The 12,772-nt window shown below is 43.8% G+C and overlaps 2 protein-coding genes across 2 annotated transcripts; one reads left to right on the top strand and one right to left on the bottom strand.

The window, feature by feature from the left end:
• The first annotated feature begins 155 nt into the window (after positions 1-155).
• Positions 156-2,845, top strand: LOC100120025 (peroxisomal N(1)-acetyl-spermine/spermidine oxidase). Its single transcript, XM_001603657.6, has 6 exons — positions 156-427; positions 548-778; positions 872-1,222; positions 1,572-2,089; positions 2,172-2,450; positions 2,529-2,845. Exons 1-6 carry the CDS (start codon positions 372-374, stop codon positions 2,717-2,719), a joined length of 1,626 nt encoding a protein of 541 aa, XP_001603707.2. The 5' UTR covers positions 156-371; the 3' UTR covers positions 2,720-2,845.
• Positions 2,846-3,444: 599 nt separating this feature from the next.
• On the bottom strand, positions 3,445-11,524 carry LOC100119990 (aromatic-L-amino-acid decarboxylase). Its single transcript, XM_001603629.6, has 11 exons — positions 11,261-11,524; positions 7,685-7,774; positions 7,118-7,238; positions 6,919-7,032; positions 6,721-6,840; positions 6,500-6,629; positions 5,516-5,664; positions 5,331-5,442; positions 5,041-5,249; positions 4,754-4,954; positions 3,445-4,628 (listed from the first exon to the last, which is right to left on the bottom strand). Exons 2-11 carry the CDS (start codon positions 7,765-7,767, stop codon positions 4,422-4,424), a joined length of 1,446 nt encoding a protein of 481 aa, XP_001603679.1. The 5' UTR covers positions 7,768-7,774; positions 11,261-11,524; the 3' UTR covers positions 3,445-4,421.
• Positions 11,525-12,772: the final 1,248 nt, after the last annotated feature.

Genomic DNA, 12,772 nt, shown 5'->3' with positions numbered 1-12,772 from the left:
TACTATCATAAATATATTACATGCACATAAATAGATAAATAAGGATAAAATATTATAATCAACTGACAAATTAACGTGACAACGTCTTACCGACTGTAGAGAATCTATACAGAATGCTCTGAAGATGGCGCTTTACTTCGCGCCAAATTCATACCATTCAAACGCTGACAAGTATTGACTGCAATTTTGTGTTTTCCAAATTCAACAATAGAATAACGTTTACCAGAGCGCCATGATAATTTCGCGAGAAACGACAGATCTCATTAACTGCGGTCAATGTAAATAAATTATTATTTGAATTTCTACACGTGTACAGATGAAGCAACCGCTTCGGGATAAATTAGCTCGTCCTACGATTTTCGTCATATGAGATGCTCCTAGCGAGATCTCGATCTTCTGTTAGAGCCGTCAAATGCAACCTCAAAAGGTACAAATATTTGAGTTCATAAATACGTGAACTAATTAATAATATACGAACACCAGCACCAAATCTCAAAGTGCAAATATTGCTTTCATTGGTTAACTCTGTAACTATATCATTCTGCAGATGGTTCGCGTCGGCAGTGACTCCCGGAGATGGCGGCTCTGGAAAAGAAGTTCCACCGTGTGCGAAAATTGCGAAATTCGATACGTGCCAATTGGATCCCTGCATGCTGGATCCATGCAACCCCGAGCCAACTGTCGTGATCATCGGAGCTGGTATGGCCGGTCTCTCTGCAGCGCATCGACTTGCACAATGCGGCCTGAAAAATTTCACAATACTCGAAGCCACTGATAGGTACCTTTAATTTTACTTCGAAACAGTACTGATCAGAATACGTAAACATTTCTTGTAGGTTATGTTTAAACTTTCCCTAACCGATTTTCTCAGGCCTGGTGGTCGCATCCATTCCTGCTGGCTCGGCGATGTCGTCGCCGAAATGGGCGCCACGTGGATCGAGGGTGGCTGCGTGGCTAATCCGGTATTCACACTGGCCGCTCAGGAAGGGCTGCTAAAGCCACCTTTGTTTAGGCCGGATCCGAGCAAGGGTCTCTTCTGCACGAGCGAGGGACGAGCGATCGATTTGCCCGTGAGCATCACCGCCTACCACACTTTCAGACAAATCGAGCAGCAAGCGGCGGCTCTGTTCTCCCTGGGCTGTGGCCGTACGCATGGAAATTTGCTGAACTTCATGGGCGTTAGGATTCAGCAGGAACTGCACAATTTTCCCGAGGAACAGAGGTGAATATAATCACTCTTATGATTTTTATTCTACGATTCGTTCTCGTCGTGAATGAATCAAGAGTTTAATGAAATGTTAACACAGTCGCAAGATGAGCGCAGGATATTTATTCAAAACAAAATTATTCCGAAAATGGAATGTATCTGCTACTAATGCTGAAGCAATATTCAAATTTACGAAAACGACACTGCTATTCGCTTTCACTCTGTAGAACTAAGTATGGTCGTCCCTCGCGAGGTAAACATGCTCGACAAAAATGTGTCCCATAAAAAACCTGTTCTCAGTCGAAAGCATCGAACGACTCTTCTTCATCTTTTCCCAAATGAAATCCAAACATCGCGCTCACAGGTACGACGCGGCCCGGGTGATGTACGGCCTGACCAACTGCGTGCGCTGTCGTTGCGGCGACGACCTGTCCCTGGTATCAGCCGACCAGTTCGGCAGCTACGTCGAGATTCCAGGCGGCAACGTCCGCGTACCCCTGGGTTACGTTGGCATGCTGGCGCCTCTTCTCCGCGACCTGCCGAGCTGTTCGCTCAAGTACTGCAAACCCGTGAGCTGCGTTCGCTGGGGGGCCGTCAACGAGTCTTGTCCACGAGCTCTGGTCAAGTGCTGCGACGGCGACGAGTTCTACGCCGACTACGTCGTCGTCACCGTCTCGCTAGGGGTCCTCAAGCACCAGCACGAGAAGCTTTTCTGTCCGGCGCTTCCGGCGGAGAAGGTCGAAGCCATCTCGAGGCTTGGATACGGATGCGTCAACAAGATTTTTTTGGAGTACGAGAGGCCGTTCTGGGTCTGGAGCGAGGGTGGCATACGGTTCGCTTGGTCAGCGGACGAGCTTGCTGATCGGTGCGATTGGGTCAAAGGTCTGCATTTTCAGTGAAAACAAAGGAGTCCCAATTCAATCTGAGCATTCGTCAACTTTTTGACAAACTTATTCCATTAAAGGCATTTCCATGGTCGAGGAGCTTGCGGGTTCGCAGCACGTGCTTTGCGCTTGGGTGTGCGGTCGCGAAGCGGCCGACATGGAGCTCTGCTCGGACGAGGAAGTCGTTGACTCGATGACCCGACTCCTGCGACAGTTCACGGGAGATCCAACTTTGCCGTACCCGACGAACTTGCTTCGCAGCAAGTGGTGCATGGACCAGTACTTTGCCGGCTCTTACAGCTACATGGCCATGGACAGCACCGTCGGGCATCAGTGCGATTTGGCTAGTCCTCTGCCAGGTAATTCGATTAATTTAGTTAGATCCTACCGCAACTAGGTGAAAAACGTTGCGCCAACTTTTTTCGTTGCGTACATAGGTTCGTGCGAGCCTGTCGCGCCGATTTTATTGTTCGCTGGCGAGGCAACGATACCGGGCCATTATAGCACAGTTCACGGCGCAAGATTGAGCGGAATCCGCGAAGCTGACCGAATAATTCAATTGACGAAACGCTTTAATGGTCCACCGAAGAAATTCCCAGAGCCTAGTCCGCCGTGTCCGAACAAATGATTGGATTTTCTGTCGTAACTCAGAGCTGCTGTTGGCTATACGCTCTGAGTGTGTATTTTGAAACGTGTGCAGATATTTGAAACAAAATAAAATCACGAGTGCTCTGTTTAAGGTTTTAAAGCTGAACATATACTTTATTCTTTGAAAATAGCGAAGTGAGTGCACACGAAGCCACTTTTGTTCATAACTTTATTCATATTATACACATGTTATTGCTTCGCTGCCTTCAAAATTAATCAAGCTCATCGATTCACAGTCCAGCATAATAACTCTCAACAACATTCGTTTATCCATATACACATACTGAGCTTATCAATATCTTTATTGGTCATTTCTCTTATATTAAAATAACGTACCTATATACGTATGCACTACAACGAAAGACAAGAAGCGAGATTACGTAAATTATTTGCGTGCGATTATACAGTTGAATCGATGTACGTATATTGCCTTATTTTAAATTAGATCTCATAAATACATTCTCAAAATATGTTGTTTTTTTCACGGATTGCAGAATCGTACCTTCATTTATTTTTTCAAGAACATATATTTGTCATACACGTATCAGAAGACGATATGTTTAACTTGGATCTTTCAATGTGCATATATATATATATATATATATAGTCCAGTACTCGTGATAATATCAAAGGTAATCAAAGAAAGCTAATAAAACGAAGAATAAAAAAAAAGATAGATGAACGAAAAAAAAATCACAACAGGTATATATTCAATTTTTTGTATATTTTCCCGTTGGTCCCATTAATAATACTTGATTGTTTCACACTGCCCGCGTATAGTCAGCACGTACTTTCGGAGCGAGTAATTTCTAAGTTCTAAATCTATTATTGTCCCAGCTGCAGCACGTTCGTAGGCTCGTAAGAATTTTCAATTTCTCATGTGCCCGTGTACGGATTAATTAGAGAGGAAAACTTGATCGGTTTCGAAGTTCAGCGATTAACAAGCAACTGTGAGACCGGCGCAGTTGCCATAACAGTAAGCATGGGACTCGAATACTTTACGCAAACGGCGTCGTTTTCTCTTTTATAATTTTCCTTCTCATTTCGCTTTACAAAACAAACATGCCTGGAACGAGTATAATAGGCTCAGCGAGTTTTTTTCTCGGCTGACTTGGCAAAAAACGGTTTTAACTTTCAACGCACATTCCCGATATACAAGGAGAATCTACAACACGACTACGAATTTTTTTTGGGTGTGGTTTAACAAGTGCTTCGTTTTTATCTTTTAAAATATAACGCGCGTTTTTTTTTTTTTTTTTTTTGGAGAAATTTGTGAAGGTCGACGGATAAGAATATTTTATGCAAATAGAGACAGACAGCTCTACCGGCCGAGACGATTCTTTTACTTATTTTGCAACACCCAATCGACACAATGCAATTCATCGAAAAACTTTCCCAATTCAACAACAACAACACGACACTTGGAAAACTACAATTTCGCTACGATTGCTCCGGAGCAAAGCGAGTACAGTATACACGTATAAGATAATGTCGCCCTGCAGGGAGATAGCCAGCGAAGGAAATTTCAGTTTCGTCGAGACAAGAGACAAAGCAGCAGAGGATTATACATATTTAGGATTTGAGATCAGCACAGCGGCGGCGGCGGCGGCTAAAATTGCCTAAGACTGATTGCAGGTGACGGGTGTGAGGGCCTTGCAGCTACGAGTTATGCGGGCGCGCCATCACTTGGAGAGCGACTGCTCCTCGAGAAGCTCGTCGGCGCGTAGCTTGATCTCTTGCCACGAGTACTGGATGTCCTTGCTCTCGCTGTAGCGCGAGCAGATGGCCAGTCGCAAGAAGAAGTTGTCATTGATCTTGGACGGCACCAAGTGAATGTTGCCCGCGCCGTTTATTCGCCTCAGCAACTGATCGTTCAGCTCGTTCGAGCCCTTTGAATTTGTTAAAACAAATAAGCGTTAGTTTTCATCATTTGTTATAGGGAATTATTCGCGTATCCCTATAACGGTGTCAAGGCTTCTGCGAAAATTGAAGCGCGTTGTGATTTCATTTTTACCTTCAGTCTGAAACAGACGAGGCCAAGGACGACTTCCTCGACGATCTCGAACCGGGAGTCTGACAACACCAGCGATTCGAATTCATGGGCCTGGGCCACGTGGCTCCTTATGTGCTTCTGGAGATTCTCGATTCCGTAGAGACGAAGAACGAACCACAGCTTCAGTGCCCTGAACCTTCTGCCCAGAGGAATCTGCCAGTGCTGGAAATGCAATTTAGATAGTGTCATCGAGTGCTGTATGTATGTATCATGAAAAGAGTAAAATATTTCTCAATAACGCAACGTACTCTGTAGTCCGGGGCAGACCCCTGCATATCGTGTTTGAGATACAGGGGGTCAACGTTGAACGCGTTAATCACGTGTAAGGGATCTTTCAGCCACAAGGGGGAACAATCGAAATTTACCAACAGCCACTTGTGCGGGTTGAAGTTGAAGGAGTCTGCTCGCTCTACCCCCTTCATGAGGTAACGGAATTCCGGGCAGATGAATGCGGAGCCTGAACAATTCGAACTAGCGATGAATAATCATGTTTCAGAATGCTTATGATTTTAATAAAAATATATTTCCATAAACTGACCGGCATAGGCAGCATCGACGTGCAGCCAGATTTCTTCGCTGTTGCAAATCGGTCCCAACTCATCAAGACGGTCAAACGTACAGGAGCAAGTGGTTCCTAAGGTAGCAACGACCTGTTGACAGATTATTATTAATAAATGGATATTCAAGTGGCTCTCATCTTAGTTTGAAAAGTTCAGCTCTTACGTAGAAGGGAATGAGACCCTTCTCCTTGTCTGCGCGAATAGCATCGGCGAGTGTCTCCCCGCGAAGTTGGTGCTTCGAGTCAGTTTCAAGGAGTCTAAAATGCACTCCACCCAAGAGACCCGCACGTTCAACGGAACTGTGCGCTTGAGCTGTAATGGAAGAATATCAGATTTAAACTCCAAATTAGCACATCTCAATGGGTCTTCCAGAAGAAGACATATCAATCCCAATAATTTCCCCGATCTATACCCAACCCGCAAGCTGTCCCCAAGGGATTCAAGGAAAGAAGCTCAAGAACTCTCTACAAGACTCGTCGGCATTATGCGGGAGCATTAGAGAGAGAGAGAGAGAGAGAGAGAGAGCCAGCGCGCGGAGAACAAAAGCTGCGGAGAGAGCCTATTGCCATCCATCAGGCATTATCAGAAAAATGAAGGATAAACGAAGCGAGTTGAAAATCAGCAGACGTACAGCCCGGGGGCATAACTTTTCCGACTCATCGTGCGCGCGTGAGAGAGGGTAGGTGCAGGGGCTGCGAGCGCAGTGGGTCTCGAGTAACTCGAGAGGTTATTACGCGTTGCCATGGCGATAAAGTGCTGCTTGATGAAGTGCTTCAACGTCACGCCAGCGTGAACCTCACCCCCGCAGCCTTTATCCTCCCTTTACCTTTCCCCGAGTATACAGCGGACCAGCTAACTTTTGCAGTCCCCTATACGTATATACGTGCACCTCGGCGTTTTACGACACCGAACGCGTACGAGCTTTAAAAAGTTTAGTGCGTTTGAGAGAGAGAGAGAGAGAGAGAGAGAGAGAGAGAGAGAGAGAGAGAGAGAGAGAGAGAGAGAGACTGGATTTGAAAGGTCGTGACAATTGTCGGTGATGCGCGAGGCGTTTTCGAGAGTGAGCCACTTGGTGACAGCTTTTGCATATTATACGCTCGTGTTAATCGAGCTTGGTGCGCTTTAAATTATAAGGACAATCACTCACCTGAACCGTATGCGACAAGCTTTCCAACGATTTCATTATCAGTCCATTCTGAGTGCTGCTCTTTGATTTGTTTAACTTTCTTCACCTTTGCTCCCAGGAGAGCCACTAGAGTCGCTTCACTCGCAGTTCCCTGCAAAAATAAAATTGAACATTTTTAGATTGGTCTCATTCCTATATGGGCACATTCATATTTCTCTTATCGCTTCATGTACTATAATTACCTGAATGACACCCCCTCCTTTACCACCGCTACAAGCCAGAAATTCCTTGGGCAGCTCCAGCATTTTTCCAAGCCAATCGAGCATTATTACTTCCAGTTCGGTACACGCGGGACTTGCGATCTGAAAGTTATGATTTAATAATCCGTCGATTATAATTCCTTGAAAATCGTATGCTAAAATCTAGTTTGCGACGTTTACCCATGTAAATCCAATCTGAGCCAGTGCGCCGGAAAGCATGTCGGCCACGATTGCGGGGTAGGATTGAGCTGTGGGGAAGTATGCGTGGAATTTCGGGCTGTTCCAGTGAGTTATCTGGAAAAACAACAGTCCTTTCATTTTATAATTGTCGACTTATTTTTCAATATTTTACAGAATCATTTGGGAAAAAAATACTTACGCCGGGCATTACGACTCTTTCCAAGTCATTCATAATGCTTCTCCAGTCCTCGGGATGCTGCGGCGCTTCCTCGGGTAGGAGAGGCTTCATGTAACCAGGCTCTACAGTGGGTAAAACTCTCCTGAAAAAACATCGAAATAGTTGCTATTAAGACAAGCAGTCGGGAATTTACGAAATAAAAATATAGGCATCCCAAGTCTCTTTAAAAAAAAGTCAACTATAGGTGTCGTTTGATTGCATATAGCAGGTGATTACGTGTACATATCCACGATATGGAGTATTGCCAAGGTTGATTTTCCTTTCCCTCCGTGAACGTTTCACCTTCGATCAGTCGACGCTATTACACCTGCGCGAGTCTATCTGTCTGTCACCAGGTAGCCGCAATTTGACTCGGTATACCTGTGTTCTTGCACGTGTCTGTACGTTATAAACGTATAGACTACACGCTCGAACCTTGATCCCAAATTCTTAGGTTCATTAGCGGATGCTCGTGTGCCGTAAAGGCGCGTAAGTGTCTCGCCGTAAATGCTTATCTCTTTCGCTCTCGCGAGGCCGCTCTGTGCTTACCTTTCTCTAATGTTCTCCTGATAGTTCACGATGAAGTCCGTCATCTCTTTAGCGAAGTCCTTAAATGCATTGGGGTCGGCCATTGTTTCTCTGTAATAAGAAAAAAAGAGACGTTGAGTATTTGTGACATAACGATGGATAATATTAGAATGAATCAATAAAACAATAAATTTTGCAAAGTACATCGGATATACGGAGAAAATAGTTTACGTAATTATTTAAAGTACATCGCGATGCGACGATAATGATATAACACGGAGTGATAAAAAGAAGTAGTGTGAGTATGTGTACACTATTTGATACGCGGATGTTAAATAAATGTTATCGATAATTCAGAGATTTGGTCAATAAAGTCAAGGTGATCTAAAGTCGGTGTTGAACCAGAAGGTGAAAATAATCAATGACTGTATATAGCACTGTGTGGCATAAATCCGCATTTATGTCAAGCCTATCCGTGGCATAAGTAGTCCTTTATCGCACCTAGCTAACCTCACGGATTTATGCTAATCAGTGCTATAAGATATACGATACACGCGTCATAAGTCGATCTTCATGGCACGGCGCTTATAGACGCACACATGGAAATATCACCATTTATCACCTCTGCAAGAAGAACAAGAGTTATCCTTTATCCCGCCGGTTAACATACAATTAAAATGTTTATGTACATTTATATCCTGTCATCTATCTTTATGTATAAAACACTGAAAGATAATCAAGGCTAATAACGTTTTATTGTGACTAATACAGCACGTGAAATCGCTTGTAATATTACATCATGGTTTATGTTTCAAACGTACGTTAGAACCACAAACCATTAACTTCTACAACAAGCTATCCTTACTACAATGTATGCGCGCAAGTGTGAATTTAATCTCACTTTCGATCGGCAAGGACACGTTTTGCCAATGAACTGCAGCGCCAAAGACTTGTTTGCTCGTCAGACCAAATAAAATTACTAAACGATAAAAAAATACATTACATTCCAAGAACGTGATATAAACATTGCCTTAAGCAGCACAGTTCCAAAGAAATATAAAAGTTCCTCGATTCAAACTTTTCAATTTATAGTCAGATTGATTTATCCCCGTTTACAATACGTGCGTCTATGCGTGCAAGAGGAAAATTTAAAAAATAGAAGCAACTTTTCCAAAATGCTCAATTTTCCTCGTACGTCAATAAGCACGCTTATATTGCAAATGATTATTAATTCAATTAAATAATCTATCCTCTTGCAGAACTCTCAAGCCAACAAGTGCATCAAACAGCCGTATAATTGAGCCCTGCGAGGAATTTCCTTCTGCGCTTAGAGTAAGAGCGAGAGTTCGAGCGGCTCTCGGCCGCGACCGCAAGTGACCATGACTCATTTTTCGGAAAGCGAACTTTTTGATCATTACGCGCGCGAGTTTATTATATTATCTCGCTGCTGACGCGTGTATGCAATACCAGTATAAATCGTTTAGCGACTTCATGACTATCTCCTTTTACAAGTATTCGCCTATACTTATGAATCGTTATCCCGCATACAATTCCATTTATAAAACTCAGTCGCTTGTCAAAGTTAATCGCCACTTATCGACATCTTCAGGAAATACCCAAGTTTCGGAAACGACCGCAAATTCACCACCGTTTCCGCGAACGAAAAAAAAAGGAGTCCGACGTAACGTTAACGTAACGACTTCGCTTGAATGGCCGATCGTGTATACTCTGCGCTGATCGAATGAAAACCGGTTCGCGGCGATCGAGGGATTCCCTCCTTGGGACACACGAGGAAGTCCATTGACGCACGCTCCGATTTCAGCAGAACACTTCTTCCATATCCCACGCGGTATTCCCTTGTCACCGAACCAACATCACTATAATGCGCGCTACAGGTGGTATACCGGATCTCGGTTACGCGCGAATCTTTTATTCGATGTACACAAGGTCGTGAAGGTATTTTTTGAGGACAGTCGACGGTTGATAGTCGTCTGTTTATATGCAGTGGGAGTTTTGTTTTTTTTTTTCATGTGGGGAGAGATTTATGGCTTGGTTTGTTTTTAATGAGCGCGATGGAATATATTTCTCACATTAAGTTGTAATGATAATTAACAAACTTAGGATTAGACGGGGTATACGGATACGAGTGCATTGCGTTTTAAATAGGCCGAGACATTCATGCGAAGCGTAACGAAGGAAAAATTAGTTAGGGTTTGCGCAAGATTTGCTGCAAAAAATAAATAAATAAATATTTACGATTTACAGCGCAATAATCTATAGAATGTATATGCGTGATTTTTTTAACGTACTTGTACGTCTAGTTATACGTTTCGGTAGGACAAAGCTACGTATTTTTTCAATGAATTTATTTTTGCGCTGATATATCCGTTGATTAGCCTCTTTCTCGCTGGCCCATTAATTACTTCACTTTAAATTTATTTAAAGGAACTTAAATCGAGAAGTTAACGAAGAATCGAACGTGTGTAATGCATTACCTGAATCGCGCAATGCATTTTACTCGTAGTTAAAAATACCAATCGACCTAAAATGTATAAAACATCGACGCGTTTCCACGGTGAATGGTTTTGAACACGAGTTTATTGAGACAAAAAACCATTCGTTTCATAAATGTGCAACAGTCTTAAAATAATTGCCGAGTTTTTAATTGAAATTTTACATCAAAACAAGTTCCAGAAATGCTGATTTCCCATCGGATGAGAAAAAAAATGATAAAATGCACGTGTCGAAGATGCCTAGCACGCGAGTTAAAAAATCAAGTCTCGAGAGAAGCGACTCGAATCAACCGCGTACAGTAGCGGCACACAACGAAGAATAATGTCATCAAATCGTTCGATCAGCGATATAGCGTGACAATCTGAATTATTGAGGATTAACGTCTATTGCCACTTGCGCACACAGGCAGTGTGTCGACTCCAACAAACAGTTTCCTCGAGATACGCCAAATCGCGTGCTATATGTATATCTACATAGAGCACAGCCGTCAATCCACAAGTGGGAGTAGCTACATATCGCTTGACAAATCTTTTTCCCTTTTTTGCTCTACTTTCACAAATCTTGCACGAATCAATCAAGGCCGCTCGCGCGCTTACTTAACTCGCGCGGAGTGCGCCAATGGCTTTTTTTCAGACGCGAGCCTATAGAGATCGTTTTTTTTGTCGTTTGCAATTCTCGCGTGAACTAAGTCGCGCGCGCGCGAGTTGGGTAAACGGAGTTTTTCCTTCTCTAGACGAGAGAGGGAGGGGATTGATAGGAGCTTTATCATTTACGAACTTATCGTTAAAACTTGTATATGTCTGAGACGTTGGTTTGTAGATTCAATGGCGGCTATTATCAGTCGGAGATTTTTTTCCGCTGTAATACCTGCAGCCGGTTTAGAATGTATGAGCCGGAGTCGAGCAATCGGGTTAATTAATGGAGCGTTTATCAAATAGTTTATGCGCGAGAAATTAGCATAAAAAATAGTTTATCGAAGCTTGTAGCGGCTCTACTCCGGATGTTGTGAACAAAGTGCTGCATAAAGTTATGATTTCAGAGAATTAAAAACTATTAAAAAAAAAAAAATCTCAGTCTACTCACGCAGTCGTCGAAACAAATTCAGGCGAACGAAATCACAGTGCGCGTCTCAAAGTCAAGCTGCCGTCTCTTCAGCAGTGGGCACACCGCGCACAGTGTCAATAAATAGCGCACTGAGAGAAAAGGTCGAAAAATAAAAGCGATCCTTGCCCTCTCCAACTTTGGCCGATGTCTCTTAAATGCCTCTCACTTGGCGGACTGTCTTTTCGCGCGCTGTATGCACTGTCTGACCGTCGCGTCGTGGATGGCGGTCCGCGAGTCAGTGGCGCTAGCCCCGGCTCGGCACAGATTTATGTGCGCACCCCACCCCTGATGCTGCGCGCAACGTCGTCGTCGCGCGCGCGCCGCGCGCTATCAAATGAAATCCCACTCGCGACACGGGACAACCACGCTGTGCTGCTCTAGAGCGTTAGATATAGATTAAACGCCAGCGTTTGCTACTCGATACTCTCTATGTGGTTGGCATTTTTGTAAAAAAATTTTTTATTCGATTTAAGATTTCAAAGAGCTCAGCAGTAAGCGTATAGATGCAGGAGAAACGCGGTTAATTAGAACCGAGAGGAGCTATAAACTCAGCTCTGCTGTATAAAGAGAACGAAGCGCGGGAAAATTAAAAGGAAACAACGAGCGCGAACGTGACATCGAATGGGATTCCCTCTAGTCGACGGTATAACGATTCGACGTTGCGTACGTGCTCATTGGCTTAGTCAGTGCTACGTCCGATACCGGGGATATATTTTTAACGACTATATTCTTTCTCACGCGCAGTTTCAGCAATGGCGCCTAGGTATACAGTTTACACAGTCGAAAGTTCGCGGGTAAATCATCAGACGGGCGTGGCGCTCGCGCGACAAATCGCATTAGTAGCTCCATTGAAGGATCCGCAGTGCGCGTTTAATCGAGTTAACGAGAGAGCATTTTCCAGCCGGCGGGAGAGACGCGCGCGCGAGCGCAGTTGGAAGTTAAATTCGCGACACGGGCCAAAACGAATCATGACGGGGAAGCGGTTAAGCTTCTGCAGAGTGTTATTCATTAGGGAGAGCTAATAGGAGCTTGCGCTTGCGATATAGTTGGTTTTGGTAAATGTTGTTTAGGTATAATTGCCGCGGTATTGAATTCGAGTGGTCGCATATGTAAATCGCCTACATCGATGTTATATAATCGTTCTCATGGAATTTTTGCTCGTTGCGTTGCTCTTGAGAGGAGAAAGAAACAGACGAAAACTGCAAGGGCGAAGGATGTGCTTATATAATCACAAGGCCCTTTTAAAAAGTTGATAACGAAATTATACTTTTCAAAGGCAGTTTATCGAGGCCGTATAAAACGCTATCTGCTGGCAAAAGCAGGCATCCGGGAGTATTTGATAGAAAAGGAATGGAAGTTCGCGAATAAAATGATCAAAGGTCATTCGAGATGAAAACGACATAAAGTTCTCGGGGATTGAGATTATTGAATGTGAGAGAGTCATTCGAGCTGTATAAGCTCGGTTATAGCCTAGGTGGAATGATTCGAGTG

This window comes from Nasonia vitripennis, chromosome 2 (genome assembly GCF_009193385.2).
Source record: "Nasonia vitripennis strain AsymCx chromosome 2, Nvit_psr_1.1, whole genome shotgun sequence".
In the NCBI taxonomy this organism is placed as follows: Eukaryota; Metazoa; Arthropoda; class Insecta; order Hymenoptera; family Pteromalidae; genus Nasonia; species Nasonia vitripennis.
The sequence above is the reverse complement of the archived record's forward strand: the minus strand, read 5'-3'. Positions and strand labels throughout refer to the sequence as shown.

Bases quoted from the DNA above. Each gene is read 5' to 3' on its own strand.
- LOC100120025 (XM_001603657.6), top strand. From the start codon at position 372: ATGCTCCTAGCGAGATCTCGATCTTCTGTTAGAGCCGTCAAATGCAAC. The intron at 428-547 runs GTACAAATATTT...ATCATTCTGCAG, and splicing joins GTCAAATGCAACCTCAAAAG to ATGGTTCGCGTCGGCAGTGA. The intron at 2,451-2,528 runs GTAATTCGATTA...TTGCGTACATAG, and splicing joins TTTGGCTAGTCCTCTGCCAG to GTTCGTGCGAGCCTGTCGCG.
- LOC100119990 (XM_001603629.6), bottom strand. From the start codon at position 7,767: ATGGCCGACCCCAATGCATTTAAGGACTTCGCTAAAGAGATGACGGAC. The intron at 4,955-5,040 runs GTACGTTGCGTT...TTGCATTTCCAG, and splicing joins GGTCTGCCCCGGACTACAGA to CACTGGCAGATTCCTCTGGG. The intron at 4,629-4,753 runs GTAAAAATGAAA...ACAAATTCAAAG, and splicing joins TCGTCTGTTTCAGACTGAAG to GGCTCGAACGAGCTGAACGA.